Source organism: Trematomus bernacchii, unplaced genomic scaffold (assembly GCF_902827165.1).
Source record: "Trematomus bernacchii unplaced genomic scaffold, fTreBer1.1, whole genome shotgun sequence".
NCBI lineage: Eukaryota > Metazoa > Chordata > Actinopteri > Perciformes > Nototheniidae > Trematomus > Trematomus bernacchii.
In genome coordinates, this window is record NW_022987524.1 from 2,129,163 (window position 1) to 2,148,636 (window position 19,474).

General features: G+C 41.2%; 1 protein-coding gene across 1 annotated transcript; it reads right to left on the bottom strand.

The window, feature by feature from the left end:
- Positions 1-901: 901 nt before the first annotated feature.
- Positions 902-18,134, bottom strand: si:ch211-153l6.6. The gene is made up of 6 exons (XM_034119272.1): positions 17,492-18,134; positions 14,714-14,928; positions 13,823-14,035; positions 9,852-10,414; positions 8,619-8,716; positions 902-4,442 (listed from the first exon to the last, which is right to left on the bottom strand). Exons 1-6 carry the CDS (start codon positions 17,936-17,938, stop codon positions 4,350-4,352), a joined length of 1,629 nt encoding a protein of 542 aa, XP_033975163.1. The 5' UTR covers positions 17,939-18,134; the 3' UTR covers positions 902-4,349.
- Positions 18,135-19,474: the final 1,340 nt, after the last annotated feature.

Sequence of the window (19,474 nt, forward strand, 5' to 3'; positions counted from 1 at the left end):
GCAAGTCGGCCATCTTTGGAGGATACCAACAACGCAACCGATTGTCTTTAACAAAGTCACATGACTTTTTCGCTAAAGATCAGCAAGTAACATGAAATGGGTTAGGTAGCCATCTGCTGACTGTTTACTGCTGAACTACAGTTACAACAACCACTACACATGTAATATCTGAAGTCAATTCAAATAGTGTACAGCATTAGATTTACAATGCATGATAAGCCAACGTTGTGTTAGCATTCAGTTAGCATAGCATTGGCTGTTTGACTTCTGAATGACTGTATGGCATTGGGCCTGGAGGTTTGAAGTTCCTTTGCGCCCGTTTGTAAACTTGACATGGGCCTCCAAAGATTTAACATTTATGGATGACTTCCAACACTAGAGGGGGCTGACATCAGACATCTTTTACTTGGATAATTACTTTCTTAATTCACGAGTAAAGGTGTATTCATTAGTTTTAAATGAGTAAAACCTTGCTCCTCTGCCTTTATGAAGAGCTTTTCTTTATTAGGGCATATCCTTTTCCCGCATACTTAATTTAAACAGCGTATGTGTGTGTGTGTCTGTGTGTGTGTGTGTGTGTCAGGTACTGAGGAGTGAAGGAGCAGGTCCATCCCTCTGCGAGGAGCTTCTACTGCCTCCTGTCTTCATACATCACAAGCTTTTGTATTGATTACAAATTATAAGACTGTTGATATCTTTTCATATTCCTGTGATCCAGCTTCATCACTTGCTCAAACATGTGGCATCTTCCTCTTCTCTACTGCTAATGGTGATGCCTTGTTCTCTGCAACCTGCATATAACACATGACTTGTTTTTGGAAAACATTTAAATATACTTATACAGTATGTGTGTGTCTGACTGTGGACATATTTGCTTAAAGATAAACAGAGCTTGAACACATGTTAGGTTTCAGGAGTAACGCTTTATTGAAGATGTCAACATCAGACCTTTTTATTTGGCAATTATTATATGACTGACACTCAAGGCAAATGAACAGAAGCAGAATACATGTTAATGCTAGGCTATGAGGAAAAGCAGTTCTGTTCAGGACAGCAGCTTATATGAGTCCATACAGAATATTAGCAGGTAGCATGTTCATTGAGAAGCAGCATGAACATTTAGCAATGTTCAAGACCAAAATGCACTTTCTTCTACAAACTAGAGTAGTGTTGTTGAGTAATGAAGTATTACTGATAGTTGTACTATCATACAGTTTATTATGTACACAGTTACATCATGACATGCCCACCTTTACACACAGCACTTATTATTGTGCATTCAATACATCTCAGAATGAAATATGACATCAGCCCCTAGATTTGTTTTAAAGGAAATACAATATTTGTTCAAGTCTACCTTAATTCTTCTTCCATGATTTAGGTTCATCTAGCAGTTACTGTTCCGTGTGCCCATGCTGACCCTGAAGGCATCTCTTCCCAGTGTGGATAAAATAGAAGTGATGGTTGACAAAAACAACTCATCTAAATGTTCTGCAAAAATGCAGATAAATCAATATAAAGCCAAATGAGGGGGATATCCTTGAAAGCTATAGTCTAAAAATGAAATTCCCATTTATAGAAAGAAAGAGGAGGAAATAAGCAACTAAAGACTCAAATTAAAAGTAGTTTGCTAATAAGAGGGATTCGAGGAAATTCCAACCCCTCTCAAAATGAAGTGCAGAGATATAGCTACAGGCTACACGTTGCACAGTGACTCGCAACTTAAACACAGTTCATAAGCTAACAGCGTGGTTTGATCTTCTGCAGTATATTTTATAATGTAAGGCATTAACTAATTTAATTTCCATCCTGCTACTTTCATCTGCCATTTCTGAGTTGAGTTGAAAGCACGAGTTGAATATTGCCAGTCCAGTTGAGTTCTCTGGGGAAAGCAGAGCTAGAGAAGCCAAACTAAAGGGAGCTCCGACTAGCTAACGCATGGAGTACTATAAAACAAACACATGCACACACCGCACACAAAAGTAATCTCTTATAAACATGGCAGACGTCATCTTCAAACAGTCATTCTCAAACAATATATTATAAACGTTTCACAAATAAAATATTTAAGGATTTACAAGCATTGCTCAATTAATAAATATATGCAGCAAAAATACAGGTACAAGAAATCTCTTTTTAGGAATCAAGAAAGGACACAAAAATATGTCAAACTCTTCACTAGACTACATTAGAATATCTGAATGTTTCAGAAGCATTCGAGATGTTAAGCTAAACCAGCAGAGCCACAGACAGTGTCATGGGACTACCATGCTAACACCTGTAATGCTAAAGCAGTCTTCAAATATCTGCTTATTACAGCTCGTTTTTAAGGAGTTTTCAGAAATAATGTAAATATTCCTATTGAGGTATTCGCTAATATTTGACAGCTAAGTGTTTTTTTTACAACCTGGTTGCTTCCAACACCTCATGTACCAACCAAACAGAAATGAGCTGTAAGCTAGCTAGCATGTATGTATGCACAACACAGTCTCACGGCATTTCGTGTTATAGTCACAAAATTAATCTATTGATTCGTGTTCATCAACACGATTTCGCCATTTTTTTCGTGTCACACAGAACGATTTAAAAAGCAATGTAAATAATAACAAATTAGAAGGAAAAACAGATACAAAAAAATTACAGATTTCAGTATTCTGACACAGAACGATTTTAGAAGCAATGTATTTATATTGGTAGTATGTTTCGTGCCTGCACCAAATAATAACAAATTAGAAGGAAAAAAAGATGACATAAAATACAGATTTCAGTATTCTGAGGCTCTGAGCCATTTCTTTTCCTCGCTGACGGCAAAAAAACTCAGACATTATACAATTTAAAATAAAAGGGATGGTTAGGCTTAGGGTAAGATATTGAGTAAGAACATGTTTTTATGAACCACACAGCTTCTGATATTCCAAGACCCGACCGGACAAAAAGACGAGACATACTACCAATAGAAATACATTGCTTTTAAAATCGTTCTGTGTGACACGAAAAAAAGGGGAAAATCGTGTTGGTGAACACGAATCAATAGATTAAATAAATGTTGTGCCTATAACACGAAATGCCGTGAGACTGGGTTGGTATGCAGCAAACATATCAGGTGTCAGGCATCCATATTGAGATTTTTTTTTAAATAGCTCTAAGGGATCATTAGAGGATTTTGGTTGTATTCTTATATCACAAGAGGTGTTGGAAGCTACAGTAACTTAGCTGACCTCAATAGAAGCTTCAAATGTTCAAAAGAAACACACATGGTACAGCCCTGCTAGCTCTGGGATTAGACTTCAGTGTAGTTTGGAACATAAGAGGCTGTGTTGTGAAGGCAAAGGGGTAAACGGGGCTAACCTTAACTCATATTACTGAAGGTAGCTAGCTGGTTTCATTGTTTTCAAAATGAGCTCAACTTGATGCTGTATTCTTCTTGGTTTTGTCACACACATCAGAAAATGCTCTGTGGTGTAGAGCGAGTAAAGAAAACAAGCATGGCTTGAAACTACTACAATATTCCTGAAAAGAGAATATGTTTTCTCTTCCCACAAAATGGCTTCCTCCCTAACCACTACTGGGTTACAACCAATCCCTCTTAGAGAAGAGCCTCCAGAAGCTCCCCTGTGCCAGTTATTTGTTATTTAGTTAGCAGCCAACATGACCTGCAACTCTTTTGAATGATGGCTTATAATAACATTTCACACAGGCAGTGATGTTCAAATTCTAGCATGGACCTTTTCAAAAGACATGAATGTCATTTGAAAAGAACACAACATGCTAACTCATTTTTGCATGTACCTTCTCAAATCTATGCATAGCTACAATATTTTCAAATAAGCGGTGTTTGAACTATTTAAAATAAAGTCAAAAATGATTTTCTAATCCCCACATCACAAGTCATTATCATAAAAATCTAATACCAATACTTGAAGTAGAATAATTCATAAACATCTAGAAATCAAAGTGCTGTGAATATTAAAGGAGAATACCACAGATTCTAAAATCCATAAAGTCCAGGTCACATTTAAAAAAACAGTGGTATAAATATGATTGCCATTTCATACTCAGTTATTATTGGGATGCGCCTCCTGGGAGTCCACACAAGTTATAAGAACAACGTCTGCAGACATTTGATTTGAAAGCATTTTGGAAACCTTATCTAGGATAATGACCTTCATCTTTGGAACAAGCTCACTAAATGAAAATAGTCCTCTTGTCACAGGACGTCCAACAGACAACACAACGGACCAATCAGATTAAAGCCACAACTGAGCCCAACATCAGCTGCTGACGGACTGAAGGAGGCGTGGAGCTTCATTTGGGCTTTTCATTGGCTGACAGTTCAGCGGTATCGTTGCTCATTCCTTCTTCTGATTGGCTAATAGGGAGGCCTCCCACCGCTGCGCCATGGAGTTCTGTCGTCTCGGCACCGAAGAGAGGAAGGAGGGGAACTGTGGGGGGGGGGAGGGAGATTCAGCTGAACCACTGGAGCCAAGGTGGGTGGAGGAATGGATTATGGGATGGATGGATAGATGATTGATTGATGAAGTGAAGAGAAATAAACAGGAGATGGAACGGTAGGAGGAATGATTAGATGGATGAACAGCATAATGATGGGTAGATGAACATATTAGGAAAACAATGAGTGTAATTGCAAAATTGTGAACTAATGGATTAAAAGCATAATCAATCCAGCTGATTAACACATTTAGAAAGTTCACAATTAATAAATGTAAGAAATTAATTAATGAGTAAAGGAAAACAAAACAATGACCCAACATGGACAAAACATATTAACATAACATTTAAAATGATTTGAATGTGATGTACTGACACAGTAGTGGTGTAAAATGATACATTACAAAGTCAATATTATGCTTGATTGAGTCAATTTATATATTATCAAATTATTGGGTAACACTTTATATGAAGGTACACAAATGAACCATAATCAGTTGTTAATTAACATGCATATTAGCAGTATATTGGCTCTTTATTAGTCATTATAAAACACTTATTAATGCCTTATTCTGCATGACCTTATTCTACAAGTAATAAGCCATTAGTTGAGAGTTTTTCCTCAATAACCCTCTAATTAGTGCTTATTTGTTGCAAGTAAGGAAGTTGTTGTACATGAGTTTTGGTCTTAATATGCGCTGCTCAATATGGGCCTAATAAGGCAGTAGTACCACAAGAATAGTAATTCTCCCATAATAACACAAGACATGTAACAAGACATGAAACTATAAGTGTTAATTGTGTCTAAATAACTCAAAATTAGGTATTTATATCTAAGAATATGTTTTGGGGTATTGACAGTTCAGCTACCAATAGCAAGGTGATATTGACCTGTATGTTTCATATTTGCACATTTATATTTTTGTAAAATGTGTACTGAAGGTTAGACAGGAAACCGGGTACAGGAAGTAGGAGAAAGTGAACTGAGTAGCATGGCAGTAGACTGCTACTAATGTTTAGTGATGTGTCGGTCGCGAACGAGCCGATTCTTTTGAACGAGCCGATTCTTTTGAACGAGCCGATTCTTTTGAACGGCTCTTTGGTACGAACGAGGGGAACCGAGTCCTACTTGGTGAGAGCCGTTCTTTTTATCGTTCAATCGTTGGTCCGCACTCACTGCCTGCCAAAATCCACTCGCCTTTTAAAAAGCTTGATTTTGTTCCCCAAACGTATTCTGTGAAGATCCGCCCCTACTCTGATTGGTAGGTTTCAGCACGAGGAGTGAGATGGGGTTGGTCTTAACGGAATACGCGAGAGAGAGAAGTCATACCAAGTGGTACAGGACAGGTAGACGACGTGTTTTTCGGATGGAAAATGAGCCAAAATTGAAAGCGCAGCAGCATTTGGATGCACTTCAACCGAAACCCAGGCAGTGATAAAGCGCACCATTTGTAAAGGCAACATATCCTTTAAAGCAGGGTCAACAAATAATCTCCATCGCCACTTAAAAACACAGTAGCCTATCTAATATTAAGAGTTGCGTGAATTTCATTCAAGGCAAGGCAACTTTATTTACTTATCACATACAGAGGGTAAATTCAAAGTAGTACATTCACTGACATGAATGACATGGATATGGCGCCACCTTGTGTCATGTTTACAATGCAGATTATTGACATTAGGTCTGGCAATACAGTCAATTATTATCCTGGTGATTATTTCGCAGATAAACCTAGTAATCCTGCCCCCTTTAAAACAACGGCTCTTTTGAACGGCTCTTTTGAACGGCTCTTTGAAAGGAACGGAGCCATAAGATCCGGCTCCCTTCAAAGAGCCATAATTCCCATCACTACTAATTTTCCCTATGCAACCTGAAGAGTAAAAGGGTCAAGTCCGTCAGAAAGCAATGACTGTAAGTGTAAGTGTACGCCTTATGCTGCGTTCACACCGGACGCGATGCGACTATTCGCTTCGCTCTAATCGCTCCTATCGCATCGCTCTAAACGCTGGAGGTTCACCGCGGCTGCCAGCTGTGTTTACTCGCATAATTCAAACAAGACGCGCTGGCTCGGGAGCTACAACTACAACAAATGAACATATTTTACCGTGATTAAATTGTAATACACGTTTCTAAATGATGCCGAAGTAACAACATACTGATACCGGTTAGTAACAACCATGAATTAATGCTTTGACAAGTCTGCAGACAAGACGGCAGGCAAAACACCTTTTAAAATGCTTGTTTTCTGAATGAAGATCGGGTCAACCAGGCTAAGCTAACGTTGTATATGCTCATTCCACACTCATAACAACGGCCTACAGACATAAATAAGCAGCGACTGTATTCACCATGACACAGACAGTCTGTGGTTTGTACTTGTTTAACTTTTGTCCAGTTTCTGAACGGATATGAGGAGCTGTGAGCTCTGTGTGCTAACTGCTAACAGCTAACGGCTGATGTTGTGTGGTTGAACGTCAGTGACGGCGGCTGAGATCCTCACCGCTGATTGGCTTCCGCGAGAACGCTTCACGTGAATTTGACGCTCGAGTTGAAAAAATTGAACTCTCGCGTTTAACGCGGCACCGTTCAATCGCCTCAATCGTGTGATTCGCGCTGCGTCCACCGCTTCATGCGCGCCGTCGGAGCGAATTCGCGTCTGTCCACGTCTCTGCATTGACTTTACATGTAATCGCGCCGCCCCCAAACGTCGCATCGCGTCCGGTGTGAACACAGCATTACACTTACACTGTAAGGATTAGTAACATGTATTGTGTTTATGTGATGACATTGAGATGTTTAAACACAATGAGAAAATGCGTTAGCATTCGCATACATGCTAGCGTTAGCCATGCTTATTGCACAGCTAGCATTAGCTATATTTACCTTGTTTACACTTAGCGGTCCTATGTGTTAATCTGTGTATGTTACACTTGCATGTATGAGATCATTAAGTGCCTTGTAACTTCTTTGTGTATAGTTTAACTCGTTTGAATGTCAGTGGACTGCAAATAAGTCAATAAAGGAGCATGGCTGCTCTTACCCTGGCTCTCAAAAGAGTTTGGCTGGCTGTTTGATCTATGTTCACACTGAGACAGTATAACACATAGAGAGAACAGTACACCTATTGTGTAAGAACATACAAGCAGGTCCCACAGTATGATCACAAATACATAAACTCTGTTAAAAATATGTTTTTATTAAAAAGTTCAGGCTGCATGTGTGTTCTCAGCCTTGGTGAAACTTGACATGTTTTGGTATGTGTCTGAACCTCTCTTTAGTGGTTCATTAATAAAACAGATATTTCAACGTGTGCCTACTTTGTTCATGTACTGTTGTGGTTAACTTCAGTAGGTGTGTGCTATAATGTATTTACAAAGTGTGAAGAGGAGGCAACTTTAGAATAGGGAACCTGTTCAGGTCAATTAGAGTCAAACTACTAGCTTATTGGTTATGAACAAGACTTCACTTTAAAATAGGGAACATGTTCTTAGATAGAAATACCTATTTAGAGTCAAACTACTAGCTTATTGATTATGAACAAGACTTCACTTTAAAATAGGGAACATATTCTTAGATATAAATACCTAATTTTGAGTTATTTAGACACAATTAACACTTATCATGTCTTGTTACATAAGAATAGATCATATTTGTTAAGTGTTATGATGGGAGAATTACTATTCTTGTGGTACTACTGTCTTATTAGGCCCATATTGAGCAGAGCATATTGAGACCAAAACTCATGAACAACAACTTCCTTACTTGCAACAAATAAGCACTAATTAGAGGGTTATTGAGGAAAAACTCAACTAATGGCTTATTACTTGTAGAATATGGTCATGTAGAATAAGGCATTAATAAGTGTTTTATAATGACTAATAAAGAGCCAATATACTGCTAATATGCATGTTAATTAACAACTAGTTGATGGTTCATTTGTGTACCTTAATATAAAGTGTTACCAACTTGGTCAAGTTCCATCTTGAGTGAAACTTAAAACTATTAAAAGGTGGCATAGTACATATGTCTGAAATATGTTTCACCTCCAAACTGTGTGTGTGCGTGTGTGTGTGTGTGTGTGTGTGTGTGTGTGTGTGTGTGTGTGTGTGTGTGTGTGTGTGTGTGTGTGTGTGTGTGTGTGTGTGTGTGTGTGTGTGTGTGTGCCAACCTTGTGGTCACAAGACAAACTGGATCGTTCCATTTTGCGGTTTCTGGAAGGGGAGGAAGGGGAGGAGGCACATCTGTCTGGAACCTCTGGTACTGGAACTAAGAAAGGAAAACACAAAAGAGGTCCTGTTTGATAAGATAATCAGAGCCGACAGAAGCCTAATCTTTTTCAGGTATCATTCAGCAGTGACTCTTGTTCTGTTCAACACTGACTAGAGAGCACACCATCATCAGCAAGCCTTAGAAGTATATCTCATGTTATTTTGAATATCTATTCATAATTTCCCTGAAGCAATAATAGAGGCAGCGGTTCAGTAGTTCTGGATGGTTGGTGTCCTGTAGATTCCTGAGCAGAACTCCAACCCCCCAGGAATGCTCCTGATATATTTGACCTTTCATTAAAAGCTGCTGCTCACAATGTTCTAAGGTATTTAGTCCACTATGCTTATATGTTTCTGTCCCTTTAGTAGATTGGTATATTGAGTATTCTCATGTATTCTGTATTATTGATAGCGTGTAGATACTCCTCTGAATATATGTCATTAAAAAAAAATGTATTCCCTTTTAAAGAAATGATTCTCATACATTGCTGTGACAAAAGAGTTTCCCCTCTGTGGGACGAATAAAGGTCTTCTGATTCTGTATCTATCCATCTATCTGATAGTATCAGTGGCGATGACTGCAGAGGTGGGAGAAGTACTCAGATCTTGTACTTGAGTAAAAGTAGAGGTACCAGAGTTACTCTGTTACAGTAAAAGTCCTACATTCAAAATATTACTCAAGTAAAAGTACAAAAGTATTAGCATTTGAAAATACTTAAAGTAGCGACAGTAAAAGTAGTCATTGTGCAGATTGGTCCATTTCAGAATAATATATATGATATGTTTTATAATGATTGATCATTGAAGTGTTATCAAAGCTGGTAAAGGTGCAGCTAGTTTGAATGACTTTGTATACTGCAGGGTAGCTTGTGAATTTACTCCAGGTGGAACTAAAGTCTGATTTAACACTTGATTATATTTCACATCATTCATCCACATCTGTAAAGTAACTAAAGGTATTAAATACATGTAGTGGAGTAGAAGTACACCATTTACCTCTGAATGGTGGTGGGGTAAAAGTACAAAGTAGCAAAATGTTGAAGTACAAGTAAAGCACAGGTACCTCAAAATTGTACTTGAGTGCAGTACTTGAGTAAATGTACTCAGTTACTTTCAACCTCTGGATGACGTACCGCTGAAGCTGATGTTGTCGTTGAGGCCTGGAGACACCAGCACCGTGTTGTACCTCTCTCTTCCTCTCTTCCAGTCCTCCTCCCTCCTATTCCTCCACATCTCCTCCTTCTGCCTCCTCCACTCCTCCTCCCTCTGCCTCACCATGCGGATCTCCTGCTCCACCAGCGACTGGCTGCTGATGGAGCGCAGCTTGAAGAACGGATTGGAGGAGAAGGTGCTCTCCTGCGGTTCCATTGACACCGGGTCGGAGCTTAGGCAGAATTCTGAAGCGCTGCGAATGATGAGATTGGAGGTTTCCACGACAATGACGTTGGCAGATGGCATCGCGTCCTGGCTTGTTGGCCAATCAGAGAGGCCCCCGATTGCGGAGGAGAGTAAGCGGTTCCTGGAGGCGGAGCCTGAGCAGTCCGGCTCCAGGATGATGACGTTGTTGGCTGTCATTTCATGGTAGCCAGACCGTGGGAGGGAGGAGGAGCAGGATGGAGAGGGGGAGATGGACAAGGTGGGGGTCCGGCAGGCTGGAGGTCTGGGTGGAGACCGTCCTGTCTGCAGGGTGGAGGGCCTGAACACAGAGCAACCAAAAAGCATCAATCAGCTCATTTTGGCCGAACTTTTGATTAGGTTAAGTAGATAGAGCTTTACTGCAGTTATTGTAAATACTGTGTTGACAGATCTGCTGTTTAAGTGGCCGTGACAGACCTCACCTTTATCACCTACCTCTATTAAGCTTACCATTAATACAAAATGTTAAATTGGCTATCATTTGGTTTGATGGAAAGGATGTATGTCTCAATAATGTCTTATCAGACATGTGAAACCAGACATGTGAAACTAGACAGAACATCCTGAACTCTTGACCTATGCACATTATGCATTTTAGAAGGTGCAAGCAAAGCATCAAAGTTCCAACCACAATTCTAGGAAGGCGTTGTGCTTTTTGACTCCTTGACAACGGTTACAACGGTTGAGGACAACAATGCACACAGGATGCAGACGGACTACGTAAAGATTTGAACCAACTTCCTGGGCCAGCGAATCGTAGAGACAAGCTGTCCCTATTGTCTCTGTTTTTTGTTTTTTTTTAAACAATATATTTATTGATTTTTTCAATTTTCACAACACAATAATGACGTAGCACATACATGACAAGTACATAATTACAAAGCAAAAAGACAAAAAATTACAAAAAACAAACAGCTCAGTCTCAAACATACACATATGTAGGTGGTTACAGGAGTATCACATTTATGATTGATGATGAATTTATGATGACAGGTGATTCATGAGGTTCCTTTAACAATAATAGCCGACAATTCAGGTCCAAGGAAATCTAAGTAAGGCTGCCAGATTTGATAGAACTGATCAGATTTGGCATGTAAAACATTTGTGAGATATTCCAGGGGAACCAACTCAAATATAATGTTGCGCCAGCCTTTGAGAGATGGGACCTGATCCTTAATCCACTGTAATAAAATATTTTTCCTAGCAGCAAAGGTAAGGACATTATATAATCTTCTGTTCGCAGCAGTAGGTAGTGATTTGACTGGTAGACCTAAAATCAAAGACAGCGGGTCCATATCTAAATGTCTATGAAATATCTTCTCCATTTCAACTAATATGTCAGACCAATATTTCTGAAGTTTGCAGCATGACCAGAAGCAATGGGTCAGGGTTCCTATTTCTGTTTTACATTTTAGACACATGGGGGAGAGTGAGGGGTTAAAACAGTGCCTGCGATTAGGGGATATATGTATCCTGTGTATAATTCTCAATTGTATTGCTTTTGCTCTGGCACATATGGATATCTTTTTGGCATAATTCCAGACATCTTCCCATGTCTCCTCATCGATAGTCACTGACAATTCCCTCTCCCAACTATTATCTCTGTTAATAAATTAAAATTAAAATGTTTAAAGAAAAAAACTTGATTCTAAACATGACATTACAATGTGTTCTGCTTTCATGAAAAATGTTCATATTCCCTCTTGTTAAAATGGCATATTATTACTATAAGTCTTCATTTGTTTTATTTGAACTTTGCATTTTGAATTGTTCATTAAGTCAAAGTTGAACATATGTGACCTCCTTCTCCCTCAAAGATAGAAAAGGGGAACCCACCTGATGCAGAGAGGGAGGAGGCAAGAGACTATAAAAGAGGATGTGTGAAGAGAAACAGGAGGGCTTGAGAGCTTGGGGGAAACCTTTGGAAGTTTGATTCTGGCTCTTGGCTCTTGGGCCCTGGGCCTGGGCTTGGGCCCTTTTAGACCGCTCTAGGACATTTGACTTGTGAACCTGTTGCTTTTGTATTTTGACTTGGTGTCTTTGTTATTTTTTGGATTCTTGTAAATCCTCTATTTTTGTTAAAACCTTAATAAAACCAGTTTGTACTTTGTACATTTCGACCCAATTCCTGGTCTCTCTGGTGGTCTCTGAAGGTATCTGCTTGGGCTTAGAGTGAGGTAAGAACACCCTTCCTTGGAAAAGGCTGACATTAGTTGATCATTTGGATTTTAAATAGTTTAAGGGGAATAGAAACTCTGCTAAGGTTAAACTATAGTTTCACATTGGTCACTGTGGTTGATGTGGTTTTGATTGATGTTAAAATATGACATATGCTCTGCTGATGTGGTAATGTCACTGCTGTGATATTAATGTTTGACCCTGGCTGTGTTTGATATTACTTTTGCATTGTTTTAATTGGTATAACTGGGGATCAAAAGTGGGGGTTAGGGATTGTGGGTCCTGAAGCTGCCCTAATTACCAGGGGGTCTCCCAACGACACAGGGTTTCTCCTCCAGGGGCAGTTTAGATACTGCTCTGGGGTTCTACCAGCCCACCAACACCTACTACACTACACACTCAGTTTTGTTATCCTGGTGGTCGGACATCCGACGCTTTAGTGCCTGAAATAGGGATACGACGGGCAGCTGGTGTTAGAGGCCACGCTGTAAGCGCCCCCCCTAAGCAGATTACGGTGATCTTGCGTGTAGATTCTGGGGGGTTTAGTCCTAAAAAGATTGGACGGCCGTTTTCCGGAGCCTTATCAGCACCGGAGCTCGGTATCGGAGACGACCTAGATATTAACGTTGGTTGTATCGAAGTTAGATTCCTTTTCAACTGTACCATATCACATTAACAGTGGACCAAAGAGATACCAACAGGTCATTGTCACCAACTCAGCTGTTCTCAACTCTGCAGGGCAGTTTAGCCTCTTTGACCTCTTTGTTTTGGACTACCAGCCTTCAGACTCACGCACACACTGTTAACAGGAGGCACTGCTCTGATAAACCCACGACACACGGCCTGCCAGCAGCAGAACGCACGCAGACAACGTTGATGATAAGCTGGTGTATAAAGTGGAGAATTTAGAAGAGCTAAAAAAAAGCAGATATGAAAGAGAGTGAATATTGGACTTACATTTACACCAAATTAAAACGTGACTATTCTGTGTCTTGGGCATGGAGATAGGCAACTGTTTGCTAAAGTGTTAGCCATAACTTTATAAAATGTCAAAGATGCGTGCTAGTAGAAAAGATAATACACCTTTAAATATTTTTGTCATCGTACTTTCCCCAGATGTAGTACTAATAACAGCTTAAGGACTCACTGTTGCCTAGTGGAGAGGCTCTCAGTGTTATTATGTTCAGTCAGAGGGGGCTGCTGACTCTACTTTGACGCGGTCCAGTACATGTTTGGCTTCATATCAAACTTCTACTGAACACAGACTCAACCGACCTGGTCATACTGACACAATATATAACGGTGGGTTACATATTGTAACCCTGGTCATATAAGCACAGGTGGGGCCCTCTACTGGACTCTATGGGTACTACCCTTAAGCATGCTATGCGAGCATTCACATACTGAGTTGGCGAGCCTACCTGAATGCGCGCGCAGGCCCACAGTATATAAGGCGAGAAAAAAAATGGTTGGGTATCATACTGTAGCCCGTCAGCTGGATGCTGGTTACCTGGGTATAGCGAGGCCGTGTGAGACCCCCCCCCGCTCCCTGCGGTGCCGCTCCTCTCTCTCCAGGGTCAGTCGGATCTCTCTCTCCACGGCGCTCTCCGGCTCCTCCATCGGGCTGCGGTACGACACGTCGTCCAGGCCCGAGTCCTCTGAACTGGGGGACAGGGTGTGGGCCAGGGGGGGCTCCCTGGGGACTGGGGCCGGATGGATCTCCCTTTGTCAGGACAGGAGAAAACACAGCTTAGGATAAGATGATCGTAAAATAAAAGACCATTTCTGCCACAGGTGAGACCCCTCCTTGTAAAGGTTAAGGTTCACGTGAAAAACATTTCCCCACTGAATCTGACAGCATCTCATTTATTGTGTATCAGCTTGTTCCAGTTGTTCATTGAAATCAGGCTACAGTTTAAAATGTCACACTTAGTGATCAGTATTCAAAGATGTAGGGTAAAGAGAAACCTGATTTGTGAGTTGATATAAGCAATCAAGGTCACATCCCATTCACTGATGCTAATCTGTGTTCTACATTACATTGATTTGGGGACAATGGGGTCAATGTAGAGGTGCTTTAACCTGCATTCTCCATAATGTCCTGCAGGGGGCGACCCCTGTCTGCAGAAAGAAGTCAAGACAAAATGAACCTACTGTACTTCTCACTTACCTTAGTAAACACTTTCCTATGAGTACAAGGTTTCACTCTCAATTTTTAAGTCTTCTTCAATACAGTATTTTCATTTGGTAAATGATGTTCCCATTTATATTAAATAAAGAAAAGAGCAGGGTATGTTTTACCTTGTGATTGACAGGTTATTACCAAGTTGGAGTCCTTTTTGGGCGCTATCTGTGTTTTTCACAGTTTGTGTTTTTTTTAAATAGCTCTAGCATTTCTCACCTGTGTTTGAGTCGGGGGCTGCGTGTGGGGGGGTACAGTGATGTGTGGGTGCCCTGGAAGCTCCCCTGGGCTCTGAGCCCTGGTTTGGGGATCGGCTGACCTTTGACCTCTTTCTCCATATTCCTCCACTGCTGCCGGGCCAACAGGAAGTCCACATGCTCGTTGGAGACATGTTCACTGTGGCTCTCCATCCGGACACAGAAGTCTGCAGGAACCTGAAGGGGGGGTTCAGATGAGATGAAAACACACAGAGGAGAAAGAACACACCATAAAAGAACATTTGAATGCATGATTACTACTAGTAACTACTACTACTAGTAACTACTACTACTAGTAACTACTACTACTAGTACACAGATTAAATGTAGTCCATTCACCATATGGTTCATTGACAACTTCCTTCATTAGATTCCACCTTGTTTGCAGGTTAGCATGATCTCCATTCCAAACCAAGTAGTTGTGAGTGACATTGGGTTATTAAACCATCCAACAGGAAGTCTGCATTCATCCTGACTCAACCAGCATGTATTATTGCAACTACAACTTGAAGGTTACATTGTAATTTTTTTTTTCAATTAAGATTAAATATATCTGACATGTGGATTTTTTTTGACATTTTTGAATTGTTACCGTGGCTATGGCAAAAACCAAGCAGCGAATAAACATCAAATAACAAGAAGAGGTTTAAAGAAAAAGAAACGTCATCATTACGCATCAACAATAATATTATTTAATTTATTTGTTTTCGAAATGTTCTGATACAAAACTATGGTTATAAAAAGTTACGACAGTTCCTCATTCTGCGGAAGAGAGGGAAGTGAAGCGCAAACATGCGGCTGTTTTAAAGAAGGAGCCTCATACAGACGTTTCACAGGGGGTCACTCAAATCCCATTGAAGTGTTGTAGTGAGGAGGTCTGTACGGTGGCCCACAGGTGCAAACTTGTTACAACGGCCCAAAACAGTGTTTTGTATTTGCAGTGTTTTGTTTACGCTTTTAGTAAACACTGCGCATGTTTCATCAAGTTGGCGAATGTTTTCCAAATGCTGAGCATATGATGCCAAGTTTTTAAAGATGTGTCTTCATTTGCATGTCTTTTGGCACATTAGGGTTTTTATATTTGCATCAGTTTTGAAAGTGCGTTTCTCCAGAACTAAGTGTTTTGGGCCGTTGTAGCACAGATCGGCCACCGTAGGTTTGGGTACAGGTCAGTTAATAAACTGCATTTGGCTGTTGTTCCAAGTAAAAATCCCCCTCCCCCAATCTCCATCTTGGAAACAGAGATGTAAACACCTTGCCTATAATACCGAGCGATTCAAATATCCTTCAGCGTTGATATTTGCAGGCACTCTGCAGCATGTCAATTGGACGCACTTCATGGAAATGCACCAGACAAACGTCACACCTGTAAGGGAATCATTTCCCCTGCATGTCTTCCTTCGCCCTCTGATGCAGCTGACCAACCTTGATCAGCCATTATCTCCCATAAGGAGGGGCTGCCCTAGCAAGTTGTTGTTGTTACCAGTTTGTGACCGGGCAACTCTCGGTGAGAGATAGTTATTGTTGTGGGACACCTGGAACACATCCTTCTCGGGGTGTAGATGATTGTGAAGCTGACCGTTGAGCGGCCCGACCAAGCAAGGAGGCAGAGGCAGAACGTCTAAAAATAACCCGGTGTGGGCCTTTATTAAAATCATGTGCATAGTTCACAGCCTCAATCTGCTGTTTCTCCCTGCACACAGCCTGCAGCCACAAAGATCTCACCCCACAAAACAGGAAACACAGAGCCTAAATACCCACATGTGCAATCAAGCTAACAAGACACAGGTGAGGGGGGAGGAGCCAACACAGGGCACCAGGTGAACATAATCAGGAGCAACAGACAAAACGGGAGGGGGAACACTTTCCAAACACAAACATATAACTGAACAGAATAACACACATACAAACCCAACTAAACACAGTCAGCACTTGTACAATTAATGCCACTTAACGTTATGATTTATACACACCCCCAACATATTATTTGCACCCTGATTATTCTTAACCGCTGTCATTCTACACCAGCAAACACTTTCGGCGCTCTCGGTAACTCCCCTATCTTTTCAAGGCGGAGCCGAGGACTCGACCAGCATCTGCCAGACGACATTTAAATTAATACGGTTTAATCCTTTAATAAATACTATCTCAATAATTAGTATAAATTATATAACATGTGCAAATATGCCATGCCAAACGGTACTGTGCAATCACGCTAATAAAGTGCAAAACTGTTCACTACCAAAGTGCTGGGTTACAAGGCCCCGAAGCCGTCAGTCCACAGTGACGAAGTTACCTTCGTCACAATGACCCCGAGCCATAAGCGACAACAAATGTGATTCAGTGTCCTCAGCTGTTTAGTCTCTCTATTGAAGAGTGTTGATCATTACACTCTGAACTAGTTAAAACCTGGAGCTACAGGAGGGCTCTTCAGAATTGATTGTGGCATCTCAACCGTGTGGTCAGATCGTGGCCCGTGACATGTCTTGTGAATTCTCCGCCCGAAGCTCCAAATAAACCGTCAGTGTTTGCCATCAAAGCTCCAGCTCTCCTCGTGTCTCTCTGAGTCCTGACTCCTATTGCTTCAGAAGTTTCCCCCACAATACCATCATTTTCCACGGCTATAAAGGTCCTACTCTGACTGCACTGCCTCTGCATTACCTGAAGTTTACCTTCAACCCTTTCTTCAATCATCAAATCTTCTGTGGGAGTATTGCAACTTCAATAAAAGATGTCTTACCTTCCTGTCAGGGTCTATGGAGCTGGCAGTGGAGTTGACAGAAGGAGTCCGCATGAAAACATCTCTCCCCGACCTCCTCTGCTCCTCATCATCATTCCTCCTCTCCTCCTCTTCCTCCTTTCTCTGCACCTCTGTTACACTCTCTACTTCTGCCTCATAGCCTTTCTCCTCTTCCATGCTTTCTCCATCATGAACCTCTGCATCTGCTTCTTCCTGGTTAGTGACATCACAGGGCGTGGAGACAGCCCATTGGTCCTCCCCTGCGTCGCTGTCCGAGTACACGACAGCCAGCTCAGCTTGGAGGCAGTCGCTAAGGTGACTGTCGCTAAGGTCATCTCTGTTGTCGGGGTCGTGACCCCAGGTGTCTAAAGGATCAAGGGTGGCCGTCAGGGGCTCTGATGCTGAAGGACTGAAGAAGAGGAGCTCTGACAGAGCATCCTCCTTCATCTCAACTGTGTCTCCTCTTCCTCCATCTTCCCTCTCTGTGTCTCCTCTTCCTCCATCTTCTCTCTCTTTGTCTCCTCTTCCTCCATCTTCCCTCTCTGTGTCTCCTCTTCCTCCATCTTCCCTCTCTGTGTCTCCTCTTCCTCCATCTTCCCTCTCTGTGTCTCCTCTTCCTCCATCTTCCCTCTCTGTGTCTCCTCTTCCTCCATCTTCTCTCTCTTTGTCTCCTCTTCCTCCATCTTCCCTCTCTGTGTCTCCTCTTCCTCCATCTTCTCTCTCTTTGTCTCCTCTTCCTCCATCTTCCCTCTCTGTGTCTCCTCTTCCTCCATCTTTCCTCTCTGTTTCTCCTCTTCCTCCATCTTTCCTCTCTGTTTCTCCTCTTCCTCCATCTTCTCTCTCTGTGTCTCCTCTACCTTCATCTTCTCTCTCTGTTTCTCCTGTCCCTTCTTCCTTTCCTTCTGCGTCTCCTCTTCCTCCATATTCTTCCTCCTCTCCTTTTGTCTCTGTGTCTTGTCCTCCTTCATCTCCTTCTCCATTGTGCCATCCCGTCTGCTCTCCTATCTCAAAAACAAGGTAATCACACTCTTCATCTTCATTTATTTTTCCATTTTCTTTCTCTGCAGCCTCTTCCTCGTCCTGCTCATCTGTGATTGGCTGCTGCCCCCCATGGAGCACTTCCTGGCTGTGCCAGCTAGCCAAGTTTTCTCTCTCCATGTCTGTTAGCGGTCGTGATGAGCTGATCTCCATGGTATCTGAACTTGTTGGCTCTATAGGAGTGGGAGAGTCGGTTACAGGGTTATTGTTGCTGGAGCTACCGTTGTCTTGGTTACCATCCGTTAGCTCAGCTGTTGTCCTCCTTAGCCCAGCTGATGCTCTCTGTGGACACAAACAATATTTAATTTGAAACCTCATTACTTAATAAATGTGTGAATACTAATCATTGTAATCATTATCTGGATATTCTTGGTTAGTATTATATGGAAGTTCATAACTGTCAGAAAAATAACAACATCAAAACATTAAAAAATAATCAAGCAATCAGATTTTAGTTATGTAGCCCATTATCGCAAATTACAAATGTGCCTAAAGGGGATTAACACGATTATTTCGAAATGGACATATAAATATGACCATGGTGAAAAGATGATGTAATGCCAAGTCACAATTTAGACTTTTCAGGTCAAAGGCAAAAACCGAGTCAAGATTTTGAGCTATTTACTCAGAATACTGCAGTGGTGGAATGTAACTAATTACTTTTACTCATGTTGTATTTAAAGAGGACATATTCTGCTAATTTCCATGTGTATATCAGTATGTCGAGTCTCTACTTTAAAGAGTCCTCTCCTGCTGATGTTCAGGTGTATATCAGTATGTAGTGTCTCTACTTTAAAGAGTCCTCTCCTGCTGATGTGCAGGTGTATATCAGTATGTAGTGTCTCTACTTTAAAGAGTCCTCTCCTGCTGATGTTCAGGTGTATATCAGTATGCAGTGTCTCTACTTTAAAGAGTCCTCTCCTGCTGATGTTCAGGTGTATATCA